This window comes from Rutidosis leptorrhynchoides, unplaced genomic scaffold (assembly GCF_046630445.1).
Source record: "Rutidosis leptorrhynchoides isolate AG116_Rl617_1_P2 unplaced genomic scaffold, CSIRO_AGI_Rlap_v1 contig293, whole genome shotgun sequence".
Lineage (NCBI taxonomy): Eukaryota > Viridiplantae > Streptophyta > Magnoliopsida > Asterales > Asteraceae > Rutidosis > Rutidosis leptorrhynchoides.
Window position 1 is genome coordinate 18,032 of NW_027266535.1, and position 13,464 is coordinate 31,495.

The 13,464-nt window shown below is 37.1% G+C and overlaps 3 protein-coding genes across 3 annotated transcripts; all 3 read left to right on the plus strand.

Moving 5' to 3' along the window:
* Positions 1-5,311: 5,311 nt before the first annotated feature.
* Positions 5,312-7,444, plus strand: LOC139882625 (nudix hydrolase 8-like). The gene is made up of 8 exons (XM_071866910.1): positions 5,312-5,474; positions 5,567-5,811; positions 6,180-6,245; positions 6,358-6,573; positions 6,665-6,715; positions 6,805-6,839; positions 7,051-7,159; positions 7,253-7,444. The coding sequence occupies exons 1-8, from the start codon at positions 5,312-5,314 to the stop codon at positions 7,442-7,444; spliced, it is 1,077 nt and encodes a 358-aa protein (XP_071723011.1).
* A 1,063-nt stretch (positions 7,445-8,507) lies between these two features.
* On the plus strand, positions 8,508-11,374 carry LOC139882626 (ATP-dependent 6-phosphofructokinase 3-like). Its single transcript, XM_071866912.1, has 12 exons — positions 8,508-8,834; positions 8,914-8,960; positions 9,065-9,104; positions 9,214-9,276; positions 9,366-9,503; positions 9,592-9,750; positions 9,832-9,885; positions 9,988-10,056; positions 10,181-10,310; positions 10,405-10,719; positions 10,824-10,978; positions 11,171-11,374. The coding sequence occupies exons 1-12, from the start codon at positions 8,508-8,510 to the stop codon at positions 11,372-11,374; spliced, it is 1,701 nt and encodes a 566-aa protein (XP_071723013.1).
* A 932-nt stretch (positions 11,375-12,306) lies between these two features.
* LOC139882633 (AP-4 complex subunit sigma) lies at positions 12,307-13,050 on the plus strand. Its single transcript, XM_071866916.1, has 4 exons — positions 12,307-12,447; positions 12,558-12,644; positions 12,736-12,804; positions 12,916-13,050. Exons 1-4 carry the CDS (start codon positions 12,307-12,309, stop codon positions 13,048-13,050), a joined length of 432 nt encoding a protein of 143 aa, XP_071723017.1.
* The last annotated feature ends 414 nt before the right edge of the window (positions 13,051-13,464 follow it).

Genomic DNA, 13,464 nt, shown 5'->3' on the forward strand with positions numbered 1-13,464 from the left:
AGTCTGCAAACCTTATTAGAAGGTGTGTCTGAACCAGGGGGTGGTTTCATATATACCTCTTCATCTAGATCCCCATGTAGAAATGCATTATTAATGTCCAACTGAATGGCATGCCATTTCTTTGTGGCTATGATTGAAAGAAGAATTCTGATTGTTGTAAATTTAGCCACTGGAGAGAAGGTTTCAGAATAGTCTATTCCTTCCTTTTGTGTGTACCCCTTTGCCACAAGCCTTGCCTTGTATCTTTCTATACTCCCATCAGCATTATGTTTGAGTTTGAACACCCATTTGCACCCTATTGCCTTCTTTCCTCTAGGCAGTTCTGAGATTTCCCAGGTTCTGTTTTCTGAAAGAGCTTTCAATTCATTCTGTATAGCTTTCTGCCAATTCTCACTTTCAATGGCTTGTTCAAAAGAATTAGGTTCTTTTTGACAACATATTTTTAAAGAAAAGGCTAGGTGATTTACAGATGGATTAGGAAAAGCAAAAAGATTTTTGACTGAGTGAGATGTACCTGGAATTTGAATGCTGCTTGACTTCTTGAGTGATGATATGTGATCTTGCTGTGACAGAAATAGGACTAGATTGCAGTGATAATCTTCTAGATGTTTAGGTGTGAACCTATGTCTAGTTGATCTCCTAATCATGGGTTGTTCATTCATTTCAAGTTCTAAAGATTCAACAGATTCATTCAAGTTATTCAAGGAATTATCAGGTAACACAGCAACATCATTTTCCACATCTTCAGGATTTCTTTCAAAGGAGTCAGACCTAATATCAAGCAATACATCAGAATCAGGTGCATATTTCCTTTCATTAGGCAAAATTAGGCATAGATTTTCTATATCTGTCCTAGGACCATTATATGAAAAAATGTCTTCATGGAAAACAACATGATACCCTACCTGAATGCTATGACTGTTGAGATGCAGAACCTTATATCCCTTTGTTCCATGTTCATAACCTATCATGATGCATTTAGATGATCTAGGCATGAACTTAATTTTGTTTCTGTCTAAAGTGGATATGAAACACAGTGAACCAAACATTATCAAATGTGATAGATCAGGAACTTTGTTGTACAACAGTTCATAAGGGCTTTTGTTGTTTAGAAGAGGAGTTGGTGTTCTATTAATCAAATGGACAGCATGTGAAATGGAATAGCTCCAAAATTTCAAAGGCAAATTGCTTTGAAATTATAGAGCTCTTCCAACATTAAGTATATGTAAATGTTTTCTTTCTACTCTCCCATTCTGTTGAGGGCACTCAACACATGATGTTTGATGTAGAATGCCATGAGATGCATAAAATTGTGAGTCCATCAATTCAGCACCATTATCACTTCTAATAGCCTTGATTTTCTTGTCAAACTGTGTTTCAATCATTTTACAGAATTGAGAAATTAATTGTCTAGTTTCAGATTTGTGTTTCATCAAATATATCCATGTATGCCTAGAACAATCATCAACAATAGTTAGAAAGAACCTATGTCCATGCATTGAAGGTAAAACAGGACCCCAGATATCCATATGAATCAAGTCAAATGTTTCTTTAGCAATAGAGTCACTAGGTGAAAAAGATAGTTTCCTTTGTTTAGAGAAATGACAGATATCACAAACATGTCTTTGATTGAATGAAATACTTTCATTAATGGCCTTAAAAGCATTTAATCTGGCACTAGACGGATGATCAAGTCTAAAATGCCATAAATCAAAAGCTTCCCTAGGTATGTCTATTATATTGGCAGAAGACATGTTAATATTACATAGTTTCCTAGGAAGCACAGAATTTTCTGCCAAATTCACAAAATATAGTCCCTTTCTCTGTCTAGCTGATCCAATCATCCTCATTGATGTCAAGTCCTGCATAAGACACTTTGAAGGCTTGTGAGGTTGATTGGATCAGCTAGACAGAGAAAGGGACTATATTTTGTGAATTTGGCAGAAAATTCTGTGTCCAGTAGCCATCGAAAAACAGAATTTTGAGTTTTTGATGAGAACTTACCATTGAAAGCTTGTGAGGTTGATGTCATGTTGCTTACAAATAGTTGAGACTGAGAGTATGCCTGAGATTGTCTTTTGAGGCCTTCATATTCATCCTGTGTGATGAACATGGTTGATTCTGCCTGTTTTCTTGTAGGCTCAGCAGCTGTGAGATTTGCAGAGGTAGTCTTGTGAGTTGGAGACTTGGTGAACTTGAAACTAGGGGGAAAGCCAACAATTCTGTAGCATTTGGCTGCTATATGGCCAGCTTTGCCACAATGAGAGCAGATTGGTTTGCCATCTGCAGTCTTCTTATACAGGTAGAGTGCAGCAGGTTGCACAGGTGGTTTTGCTGAAGAGAAGGCTGCAAGAGTTGATCCTTCCTTGTCTGCAGGTATGAGATTCTGCCTTTCAAATTGTGAGACAGTTGAATATACCTTCTGTAGAGATGGAATATGGTCTAGCATCATAATTGTTGATCTTGTTTGAGCATATGCACTGTTTAAGCCCTTGAGGAATCTGATGATCTTGTCATTTTCATAATAGTCAACTATGATTTTAAGAGCTTTACACTCATATTTTATAGCACATTGACACTCGGGGATGGGCCTGAGGTCATCAAATTCATCCCATAGGCTTCTTAGCTTTGTATAGTAGTCTGAAATGTCCATGTCTCCCTGTTTCAGCAAGTAGATTTCCTCTTGTATGTCTGAGATTCTGGAAAAATCAGTTTTTGAGAATCTTGCCTGCAAGTCTCTCCACATTTCAAATGATGTGTTGAATCTTGAGATGGAAGGCTGGATGGATGGCTGGACAGAGTTCATGATCTAGCATGAGACTGTGATGTTGCATCTGTCCCAATCTGAGTAAGTAGCATCTTCTTCTTCAGGTTTCTTGATTTTGCCATTGACAAAATTGAATTTTACCTTGGATCTAAGGGCCATTGTCATGGCTCTCGACCAAGTATGATAGTTGTTGTTGTTTAGGAGAGGTGAGACTAAGGCTTGTGTTGGATTTTCATTTGGATGGAGATAAAAATCAGAGGATGGTGATTGGTTTGAATGCTGATTAGCAGCAGTGAATGTTGAGGTTTCTGTTTCAGGCATAATTTCGGTTTTGAAGGTGAAGTTTTTGTTTTGGAAGTGAGATTGATTTGTGAGTTCAAGTTATTTTGAAATTGAGATCTCTTAATAGGCTCTAGATACCATATTGAAGCATGTAAACCGAGAGGCTTGTTGAGAGCAAAGCTCAATTTTCATTAACTTGAAGTTATTTATTCTATTACAAAGTTTTTCCATTTATACTACTTTCTAAGTGTGTATTGGAAGTTAATTAAGGACTATTGTCAAATCTATGCCCATACTTCTATAGTTAAGATTACACTCTATCACATGCTAAGTATGGCTGCAATGTCTCTTGAATTGATATGGAGTTGTTGTGGTGGATTGTGATGGAAGACATTGACTTGTGTTGGAAGCAACAGCTTTGACAAGAGAATGGGCTTCGGTTGTGGGCTGGCGGAGAAGAGGAAGAGATGGGCCGAGACGAAGAGAGCGAGGCCCAACTCCATGGTTAAGGCGAAACGGCAGCGTTCCACGCTCCAGAGTTGAAGCACGTTGTTTGTTGTCAAAACGCAAGCGTTGGCGTCGTTTTGGCTTACAACGGGCAGGTACGAGTTGAAACGATGTCGTTCCTCTTCCAACGGTCGGATAACTTTCCCAAATTCAAATCATACACATCTTCTTCCTTTCCTCCATCTTCTCCTTTACTTACCCAAATTTCAACAACTCTCACCTTGGAGGACGATTGGTCAAGCAAAGGGAGTGAGCAGCCTATATCAACTACATCCCACATTTCCAGTCATTTATCATAAATCTCTCTTTCACACAACTTATGTTAACCCTGCCTCTAGCTTATCCCCCAAGCAATATTCCAATTTCTTGTTATCGCATTACATATTAGATCACACATCTAATGTTATTAATAAATCAGCTCTTTTACAAGAATCGTTTTGAGTGTGATTTCCGTCATTTAGCTAAGCAACGAAAGCTCTCATTTCCTTAATCTGTAACTCAATCTACGTTCAATCTATTGCATATGGATGTATGGGGGCCTACTTCCGAGTCTATTGATAGGTTCAAATATTTTCCCACGGTTATAGACGATCATTCTAGGTTCACCTGGCTCTGTCCTGTATATGCAGCATAAATGTGATACTAGGAAGTTAATCATGCCATTTCACAAGACTCATTCTAGGTAAACCTATGAAGTGCATTATAAGTGGCAATGGCTTAGAGTTTGATTTCAGAGAATTCTATGCTAAACATAGCATCCTACATCAAACTAGTTGCGTGGAGACTCCACAGCAAAATAGTGCCGTCGAACGCAAGCACCAGGACATACTCAACGTGGGACAGACTCTATTGTTCCAGAGTAAATTACCCAACAGTTTTTGGCCAGCAGCACTAAAACATGTTGTTTATCTAATAAACTGGTTACCCACACCAGTACTACAACAGAAATGCCCATTTGAAGTCCTATTTTGTGCACTACCTGATCTATCTGCTGCCGTGCCTATGTTATGCATCAACACTTGAAAGAGACCGCGTCGAGTTGTCTCCAAAGGCTCATAAGTGCATTAAAAAATGTTTCCAATTTAAACAGCACATAGAATTTAAGTTCAATAAGTTGTTGATTCACTGGAACAATTGCAATCGAGATCAATGAATTTATAGCAATAAAATAACATGCTCTACTTAAATGTTCGTCTCAAAGGGTGAAAATTTTCCTAGAGCCTAAGATAATTTCCTTCTTTTATTTAATCAGGATATTAATGATGCGCTATTCATTACATTCTGTTATCGATATGTGGCCCGAGTCTGACAGAACAAAATAAAAGAATAAGAACATTCCTATGCAATGCCATTATGCAGCAGAAAGCTACACGCCGTTTATATAATCTAATTTTGTGAAGAGATAGAATATAAAATGTGCGAGAATCCCTCTCAAGAGCCATAAATTAACAATATGGATTAGGCAAAGGAATATTCTGCAGAGCAGAATCCAATCAAAATGCTGAAATTGTGAGCATATTGCCATCCTGGAAGTGGTCGTTGATCAAAATTCCAGGAAAAAATAAAAAACTCACCGATCGAACAGTCAATAATAACTTGTTGTAGGATAACAATATTGTGACTATTATGCTTCTAAAAACCCATCTGTTCAAATTGTCCCACAGGATGATATTCCATATTTCCCTTCGTTTTCCTAAGATTGATTTATTCTAGACTTAAATTTTTGGCTATGGGGTATTTATAAGAATAGGAAAGATGAAGTCCTTCTTCATCTCATTTGTTGATACAATGAACACAATGTCCACAATATTTTATGGCTCGAAAGTCTCAAGTTTTTCTTCGCAGCATTTCGAAAAGCAATCAAGACATTTATGGAGCAAAGACTGTGGTTTTCATTCTCCCAGTAGGCTTTCAATGGGTGAGTTACTCGATCAAATACTCCAATTTAATTAACTAGTATCCATATTTCAGTATTTTAAAAATTATATTAGCTACTATTCTATTATCCAGGATTCATGCAGAAGCCACCTAAGATGACCACCTCTTTTTCCAGGCCATTTTTTGGAGGTGGTCTTCAGAAAAGAGGAGTTCATGTTTTATCTCCAGATTTGTCGACACAAAGCTTTGCTTTAGAAATCCTGGCTGCCTCCGATGACGAGTATAATGGAGTCATTATCGATCCTGAGATCTTACCTTCGAGCTCAAATGCTTTTGCATCTGCTCTTCGAACTTCACTATCCATTTGGAAACTCAAGGTCTGCTCACAAAAGCCAATATAAGTTACATCACTATTACATCTAATGGATTACATTTATATTACAAGATGATCCCTATTTTCAAATCCTCAATTGTAGGTCACTTTAAATTTAGGCTTTAACGATAATATAGTATTCAGTCCAAGTTGTTCTAGGAAAAAAATCAAATTGATCTTTTTTTCTTTCAAAGTCATTACTCCTAAACTAGTCCCTTTTGTAAAAGAAAAAAAAAAATGATCTAGCCATTATAAAAAATGGACCACAGAGACTAGATTGTCCTTGGGCATTATAAAAAATTAAAAACCATGGCAGTATGTGTGCAAATTAACACAACATGATTTAGCCAATCAATTTTTGTAAAAATACAGGGAAAGAAAGGAGTGTGGCTGAAGATACTATCAGAATTAGTTAATCTTGTTCCGATCGCCATTCAGGTAGATGTTCTATGATCCTTCAAATTCTATGTCAGCAAAAAAATTTCAGATTAATAATCATCTTAATCGATGTTTTACTTGAAGCTCAAGTTTTCTCATTTTTGTTTTCTAGGAGGGTTTTGAGTACCACCATGCTGAAGCAGGATATGTAATGTTAACATACTGGATTCCTGATGATGAACAGCGTACGCTTCCGTCAAGTCCTTGTCATCAAATCGGCATAGGAGCCTTTGTGATCAACGACCAACGGCAGGTCCTCGTCGTCAAAGAGAAATGTCCTTGTCGATGCTCAAATGTCTGGAAGTTGCCTACTGGTTACTTAAACAAGGTGAGTAATTAGTACTATTATTATTCAAGTTTCTAGAATTTTTTTCTGAGGACTTGTCAAGACTTTGTATTTGTGTATTTCATTCTCTCAGTCTGAAGATATATTCTCTGGAGCTATAAGAGAAGTGAAAGAAGAGACTGGTGTAAGTTTTTTCTTTTATCTCCAACTCAATAATAAAGGCGTTTTTTTTTCTGGACTACTTAAAAAGAGGATATATTGTATTGTTTGCAGGTTGACACCGTTTTTCTGGAAATGATTGCTTTCAGGTAAGAAAACTTAAAAATCAACCTGAAAACTAAAAAATCATGTCATCCTACCGGCTGATAAAATACAAACCAACCGATAAATTATATATGAATCGATTCATTCAGATTAGTCCATTTTTTTGAAACTTGTCCAATCTATCTTTTTGAGAATAGGGTCCAAATTGAGCTCAGTTTAATTCTAAAGACTTTCCTATTCTGATCATCCATATAGGCACGCTCATCGTTTAGCTTTCGAGCAATCGGACTTGATGTTTGTGTGCATGCTCAAACCATTGTCTACCGAAATCACAATCGACGACAAGGAACTCCAAGCTGCCAAGGTATCTGTTAATTTCTCAAGAATCAATTTATTTAAAATGACACGTTATTTCTTACTACTATTAAGTATTAAGGGTCTTTTTTTGGGGGGCCAGTGGCTGGATCTGGATGAATTTGTTGAGCAGCCATTTTATGTAGAAGACGAAATGACGAAAAGGGTCATAGACATTTGTGTTGTAGCTTCTGAAAACCATTACTGCAATGGATTCGTGGCTCATCAGTTGACCTCTAAGCTTGATGATGGAAAACTCTCTTACTTGTATCATGGAAGTCAACGCCATTTTTAAAGTAACATTAATGCCTAACTGGAAACTCCAATTATTATTGTATAATTTCTAAATGAAGTCACGAGAATAATGGTCTTCTTTGCCAGGTAGGAAATTCATGTTCTTCATAGCTTTTATAGACGAATTGCAGCCATACACGTGGCCATTGATAGCCTATTTTGTAGAGGATTCTACCATGTACCAAAGCCTATGTCTGATTAATGCATCCAACCTCATGAGTCATGAATCTGTTTCCCTTTTTTTTCTTTAATTCACGAATATAAATTTGAATTCTACTCCTTCGTCCAGAATTAATTGTCATTTTTTCTATACAATTTGTAAAAGAAAAATGACGATTAATTAGTGACGGAGGTAATATATGTGATCAGAACGCCTTTATTAAGAACTTGAAATAATTTTCAACCCTTTGCTTTTCTTAAGTTTATAGTAAGAAATATGAATTACAATGAGTTAGCAACTCAAAATATGAGTGTAGAATCTGAATCTCGAGTTTTACTCAGCTTCCTTAAAATATTCTTGCACCACACACAGAATGCTAAAATTAAAATAGAAAGAAAGAAAGAGAAGTCAACAAGAATAATATTCCATGCGTATTTGTCAAGAAAGTCGATCTAAATTAGCATAGCAACAAGCATATTCTAGAACTTGTCAAGAAAAATGGTTATGGTGGTCCTATGTGGACCGTGAGCATTCATTTTTTTATATTCCACGCTTATAAATATTTAATATAATTTTAATTTCTATATTCATATTTATGAGTTTCTCTTTCTCAGGTTCGTCAACATCTGAAAACCATTGATCAAAACTAAAAGCCGAATCACGTATTGATCAAAGGCTTAGCCAGCCACCTGTTTTTTTCTTTTTCCTTTCCTTTCTATGGCTAATGACATTATAAAAGCTTTGCTATAACCAAACAAAACTTTCAGAGTTTCAAATTTAGTTAACGTTTTAACATTTTGGTCAACGAATGGTCTTCCTCTGATCTCCCTATAAACATGGTATCTTTCTATTCTTCTTCTTCTTCTTCTTCATCATCAACCACCTTTCGCCTTTCATTAATTGTATGGATTCAATCACAATCCCCAGCTCGAGATCTTCTTCTTGTTCTTCTCTGAAGGATTTATCGCCCAGGTTCTTTAACTCCTCTGTTTACGGAAGTATTTCTAATTTAAGGAAGTTTAGCTCCGTCAGTATCGGGTCGGGTCGTAAGAAGAAAAGCCCTATTAATAAGAATAGAAAGCGGGTCGGACTCGGATCACCACCTCCCGGGATGACGTCGACACCACCCACCACTTCTCCCAAATATTCTCACCGGAAGATCGTTAACGGTGAATTCGGTTACGTTCTCGAAGATGTTCCTCATTTTGCCGATTACATTCCCGATCTCCCCGTACGTCTCTCTCTCTCTCTCTCTCTCTCTGTTACTGCAATTTTCTTTTTAATGGTTTCTTCTTTGATGTTAATGACAGACTTATACTAATCCGTTACAAGACAATCCTGCTTATTCGGTTGTTAAGTAAGTTGAGCTAATTCTCTATTTGAAATTGAAATGCTTTTGAGGAAAGTTGGCAGCCATATTCGAATTTGGATTTAACATTGATGATTCCCATTTCATGGCAGGCAATACTTTGTCGATATGGATGATACAGTTCCCCAAAGAGTAAGCTTTTTCATTCACTTCCCTTTAATTATGCTTTAATTAAAATTCCAAATGTTGTATTTTTATCCAACTGAAAATATGATTCATATGTTTCATTTTCTTCTTGTAGATTGTAGTTCACAAAGATACACCAAGAGGGATACATTTCCGGCGAGCCGGACCCCGTCAAAAGGTATATATGTTTTACATAAGAGTATACAAGAATTATGATTTTCGCAGCCAGAACATTTTATCAACATATGGTCCATGATGATCCCTCAGGTTTACTTTGAGGCGGATGAAGTCCAGGCGGCAATTGTGACGTGTGGTGGTCTATGTCCTGGACTCAACACAGTTATCAGAGAAATTGTGTGTGGCCTCTATCATATGTATGGTGTCAAGCGAGTGCTAGGAATTGATGTAAGTGACCATTCTGGAAAAAAAATCTAAGTAGAATTCCAAAAGGTAATAAAATTTCATTGATTTGATGAGTTTCTTGGAATTGTAGGGAGGATACAAGGGTTTCTATTCTAGGAATACAATTAATCTGACACCCAAAGTTGTCAATGATATCCACAAACGCGGCGGAACAATCCTTGGTACATCTCGAGGTGGGCATGATACTTGCAAGATTGTTGACAGCATTCAGGATCGGGGAATTAATCAGGTTAATCATTTTCCTACATCGTTTCATGTTTTTCAGTTCAACTAATGGATTTTGATCTAAGATTTCCTAATAACTGATCAGGTTTACATTATTGGAGGGGATGGAACTCAGAGAGGGGCGTCTGTTATATTTGAGGTAACATTATTAGTCTGCAACATAAAGTAATGATTTTTTAGGAGCTTTCCTTCCAAAATTCTTGATTTTGACTAGTGAATGATGATGTTTTGGTAAAAACAGGAAGTTAGGAAACGTGGTCTTAAAGTTGCCGTTGCTGGAATTCCCAAAACCATTGATAATGACATTCCGGTACTTATAAAAAAACGCGTCACCTCTTCTCTTGATGTGCTTTGAAGTTAGTTATCCTATCTTTATACCTCATATTGCAATGCTAATTAAGTATCATCTTATCATTGTGGAAATGAAATGACAGGTTATCGATAGGTCATTTGGTTTTGACACTGCTGTTGAAGAAGCTCAACGTGCTATTAATGCAGCACATGTTGAAGCTGAAAGTATAGAAAATGGTATCGGCGTGGTAAAGTTAATGGGTCGTTACAGCGGTAAAATTTCTTTCTTACTTCAAAAACTTCTGAAAGTAAACCTGAATTCATTTTGTTTAAGTAATCTAAAAATCCTATTATTGTTATGGTACAGGATTTATTGCAATGTATGCTACACTTGCAAGCCGAGATGTGGATTGTTGCCTAATTCCAGAATCACCCTTTTACCTTGACGGGCCTGGTGGACTCTACGAATTCGTCGAGAAGCGTCTCAAAGAGTTTGGACACATGGTCATCGTGATAGCCGAAGGAGCAGGACAAGAGCTGCTCACTGAAACACACAATTCCACCACCTTAAAAGATGCTTCTGGAAACAAGCTCCTCCAAGATGTTGGTTTGTGGATATCCGAGAAAATAAAGGACCGTTTCTCAAAACAGAGGAAAATCACAATAAACCTCAAATATATAGGTTTGTGCTAGAAATGATAAATATATGCACACTCACTCCTATCGTATATTCATGGTTTGAGTTGTTTTTAATTGGACAAAAACATTGTTTGTTTGGTTTGGCAGATCCCACGTACATGATTCGTGCGATTCCGAGTAATGCATCAGACAATGTGTATTGTACACTTCTCGCACAAAGTGCTGTTCATGGAGCAATGGCTGGCTACACTGGATTTACTAGTGGTCTTGTCAATGGTAGACAAACCTACATTCCTTTCCATGTAAGTTTCTTCTTTAACTTCCATCATTTTCTTTTAAAAACTGGAATTTTTTTGTTTATGAGGCTTGCTTGGTGTACCTCATATGCTTACTGTGGTCGTACATGTTATGGTATACATAAAATATGATGTACAAGTAGTTATCTTGTACAAAGGGGACTTTTTTGCTAATATTTTTTTGAGTTATATGTGTAGAGGATCATTGAGAGACAGAACATGGTGAGCATAACTGATAGAATGTGGGCCAGACTTCTGTCTTCGACCAATCAGCCGAGCTTTTTGTCACATAACGATGTCGAAGCAATGGAAGCAGAGAAAGACCAAGAACCTGCCACGCAGGCATTGGATGATGGAAATTATGACGAGGTAGACAATAAAGAGATTGCTACATATGGTTGAATATTTGTTCCCTTAATTTAGCTCTTAGTTAGCTTAGTCACACACCCACGTTGAATAATTTATTTCTTAAATGTTCGCTTCATAGATTAGATGTATAGTATTGTTTCATGAACGAGCTTCTTGTCATCTTGACAAATTCATGTACAATAATTCCGATGAATAAACTATTAATTTTGCTATATTTACCTTTAACGGCGACTATGATTCCGTTTGTGCACTAACGACATAAATTTCCGTCCCTCACGTTTCACCTATAACATCTTTTCAATTCCTCACGTTTTTTGTGAGACTAAAAAATCATCGCGTTTCTTGCTAGCGTCCATACATATCCCTCTGCCGTTAACTTTGCACGTGTGGCACCTAGTGGCGCCTAGTCAGCTAGCGGCCCAATATATTTGTGACATGTGTCATCTAACTCATCAAAAATTTTGACACGTCATCAAAAATTCACAATTCTTGCAAAATTGAGACGTGTCAAAAACTTTATGACGTGTCACTGACACGTGTTACAATTATATGAGTATGTTAGCTGATTAGATGAGTTGGTGCCACAGAGCGCCACATAGGTGTCGCTTAGGTGAAGTTAACGAGAGGATATGTATGGTCGCTAGCGAGAAACGTGATGATTTTTTAGGCTAATAAAGAAATGTGAGGATCTGAAAAGGCATTACGGGTGAAACGTGTGGGACGAAAATATACGTTTTCTCATATTGCGATTGAAGAAAGATAAACGGCTCAATCAAAGTTAGTCAAGGCCCATTACAAGAATAAAGCCCATGTTTGAGAGTGAGCTGGTCATGATCCAAACGCCAAGTCATCATCTTCTTCATATATAACGATAAACAGCTCAACTCAACAGAATTCACTCGTAATTGGCCGTCCGATCAAAATCTCGTTAAGGAGAGAGAGAGAGAGAGAGAGAGAGAATCTGGATGGGGATCAGATTCGTATTGATGGTAAACAAACAAGGACAGACCCGTCTCGCCCAATACTACGAATGGCTGACCCTCGATGAACGCCGAGCACTCGAAGGAGAAATCGTCCGTAAATGCCTAGCTCGCACCGAACAACAGGTTAAAATTTACATCTTTCCGATCTCAGATTAGGAAGCAACCATTACACAACCACCCAATTGTTGTTTTCTAGTGAGTGTGTATGTTCATAATTGTTTCAATTTTTTCAGTGTTCATTCGTGGAGCATCGAAATTACAAGATTGTGTATAGGCGTTATGCGTCTCTGTTCTTCTTGGTTGGTGTTGACAATGGTGAAGTAAGTCTTCTTCTTCCCAAGTTAGTCAATTTGAATAATGTTCTGTTAGCTTTTTAATTGATTTGCTTTGTAATGTTCTTCAATTCGGCAGAATGAGCTAGCAATCTTGGAATTTATACACCTGCTGGTTGAAACAATGGACCGCCATTTTGGGAATGTGGTAAGTCTACTTTCCCAGCTGGCTTCTTTTAGGATCCATTACCTTCATGGTTCATTGCATTTTCTATCATGTTAGATTTATCTTCTTTCTTTTCCATTGTTTGTTTGGTAGTGTGAACTAGACATCATGTTCCATTTAGAGAAGGCTCATTTCATGCTGGAGGAAATGGTAATGAATGGATGTGTTGTAGAGACGAGCAAGGCTAACATACTGTCTCCGATACAGCTCATGGACAAAGCTTCTTGAAATTGTCCCAATTTAGAAACTACTATAGGACCCTGTTGCCATTTACCTTTTTTTCTCCTGTTGTACTATAAACCATGATAACAATTTCAGTCAAATATTCATTTTTCATAACGTTCTAATTTTCATGGTAGCTTCACTTTTTTTGCGCCTGCTTTCTAACTAGAATGTTACTGTAGATTTTGGCTTAGTTGAGTTTGCTGATAGTGAACACACAAATAAAGAGCATCTATAAAGCTTTCATTAATTTTCATCAAATTTTCTATGTTACATTTAATATAGCCCTTGCAAGGTTTCCTGGTCAGGAAGTTTTATTACCTACGAATACTGTGATTGTTTGTTGGATTTTTCTAGTGTAGGATAATAATGCAGCAATCAATAGTTCTAGGTCCTATTTTTACAAAATTCTCCATAACA

What these genes read in the sequence shown, in the direction of transcription:
- LOC139882625 (XM_071866910.1), top strand. Translation starts at nt 5,312, where the DNA reads ATGAAGTCCTTCTTCATCTCATTTGTTGATACAATGAACACAATGTCC. An exon ending in TATCCATTTGGAAACTCAAG is followed by an intron (nt 5,812 to 6,179) that starts GTCTGCTCACAA and finishes GTAAAAATACAG; the next exon opens with GGAAAGAAAGGAGTGTGGCT. An exon ending in AAGTGAAAGAAGAGACTGGT is followed by an intron (nt 6,716 to 6,804) that starts GTAAGTTTTTTC and finishes TATTGTTTGCAG; the next exon opens with GTTGACACCGTTTTTCTGGA.
- LOC139882626 (XM_071866912.1), top strand. Translation starts at nt 8,508, where the DNA reads ATGGATTCAATCACAATCCCCAGCTCGAGATCTTCTTCTTGTTCTTCT. An exon ending in AGGATCGGGGAATTAATCAG is followed by an intron (nt 9,751 to 9,831) that starts GTTAATCATTTT and finishes ATAACTGATCAG; the next exon opens with GTTTACATTATTGGAGGGGA. An exon ending in GTTAATGGGTCGTTACAGCG is followed by an intron (nt 10,311 to 10,404) that starts GTAAAATTTCTT and finishes GTTATGGTACAG; the next exon opens with GATTTATTGCAATGTATGCT.
- LOC139882633 (XM_071866916.1), top strand. Translation starts at nt 12,307, where the DNA reads ATGGGGATCAGATTCGTATTGATGGTAAACAAACAAGGACAGACCCGT. An exon ending in TTGGTGTTGACAATGGTGAA is followed by an intron (nt 12,645 to 12,735) that starts GTAAGTCTTCTT and finishes TCAATTCGGCAG; the next exon opens with AATGAGCTAGCAATCTTGGA. An exon ending in ACCGCCATTTTGGGAATGTG is followed by an intron (nt 12,805 to 12,915) that starts GTAAGTCTACTT and finishes TTTGTTTGGTAG; the next exon opens with TGTGAACTAGACATCATGTT.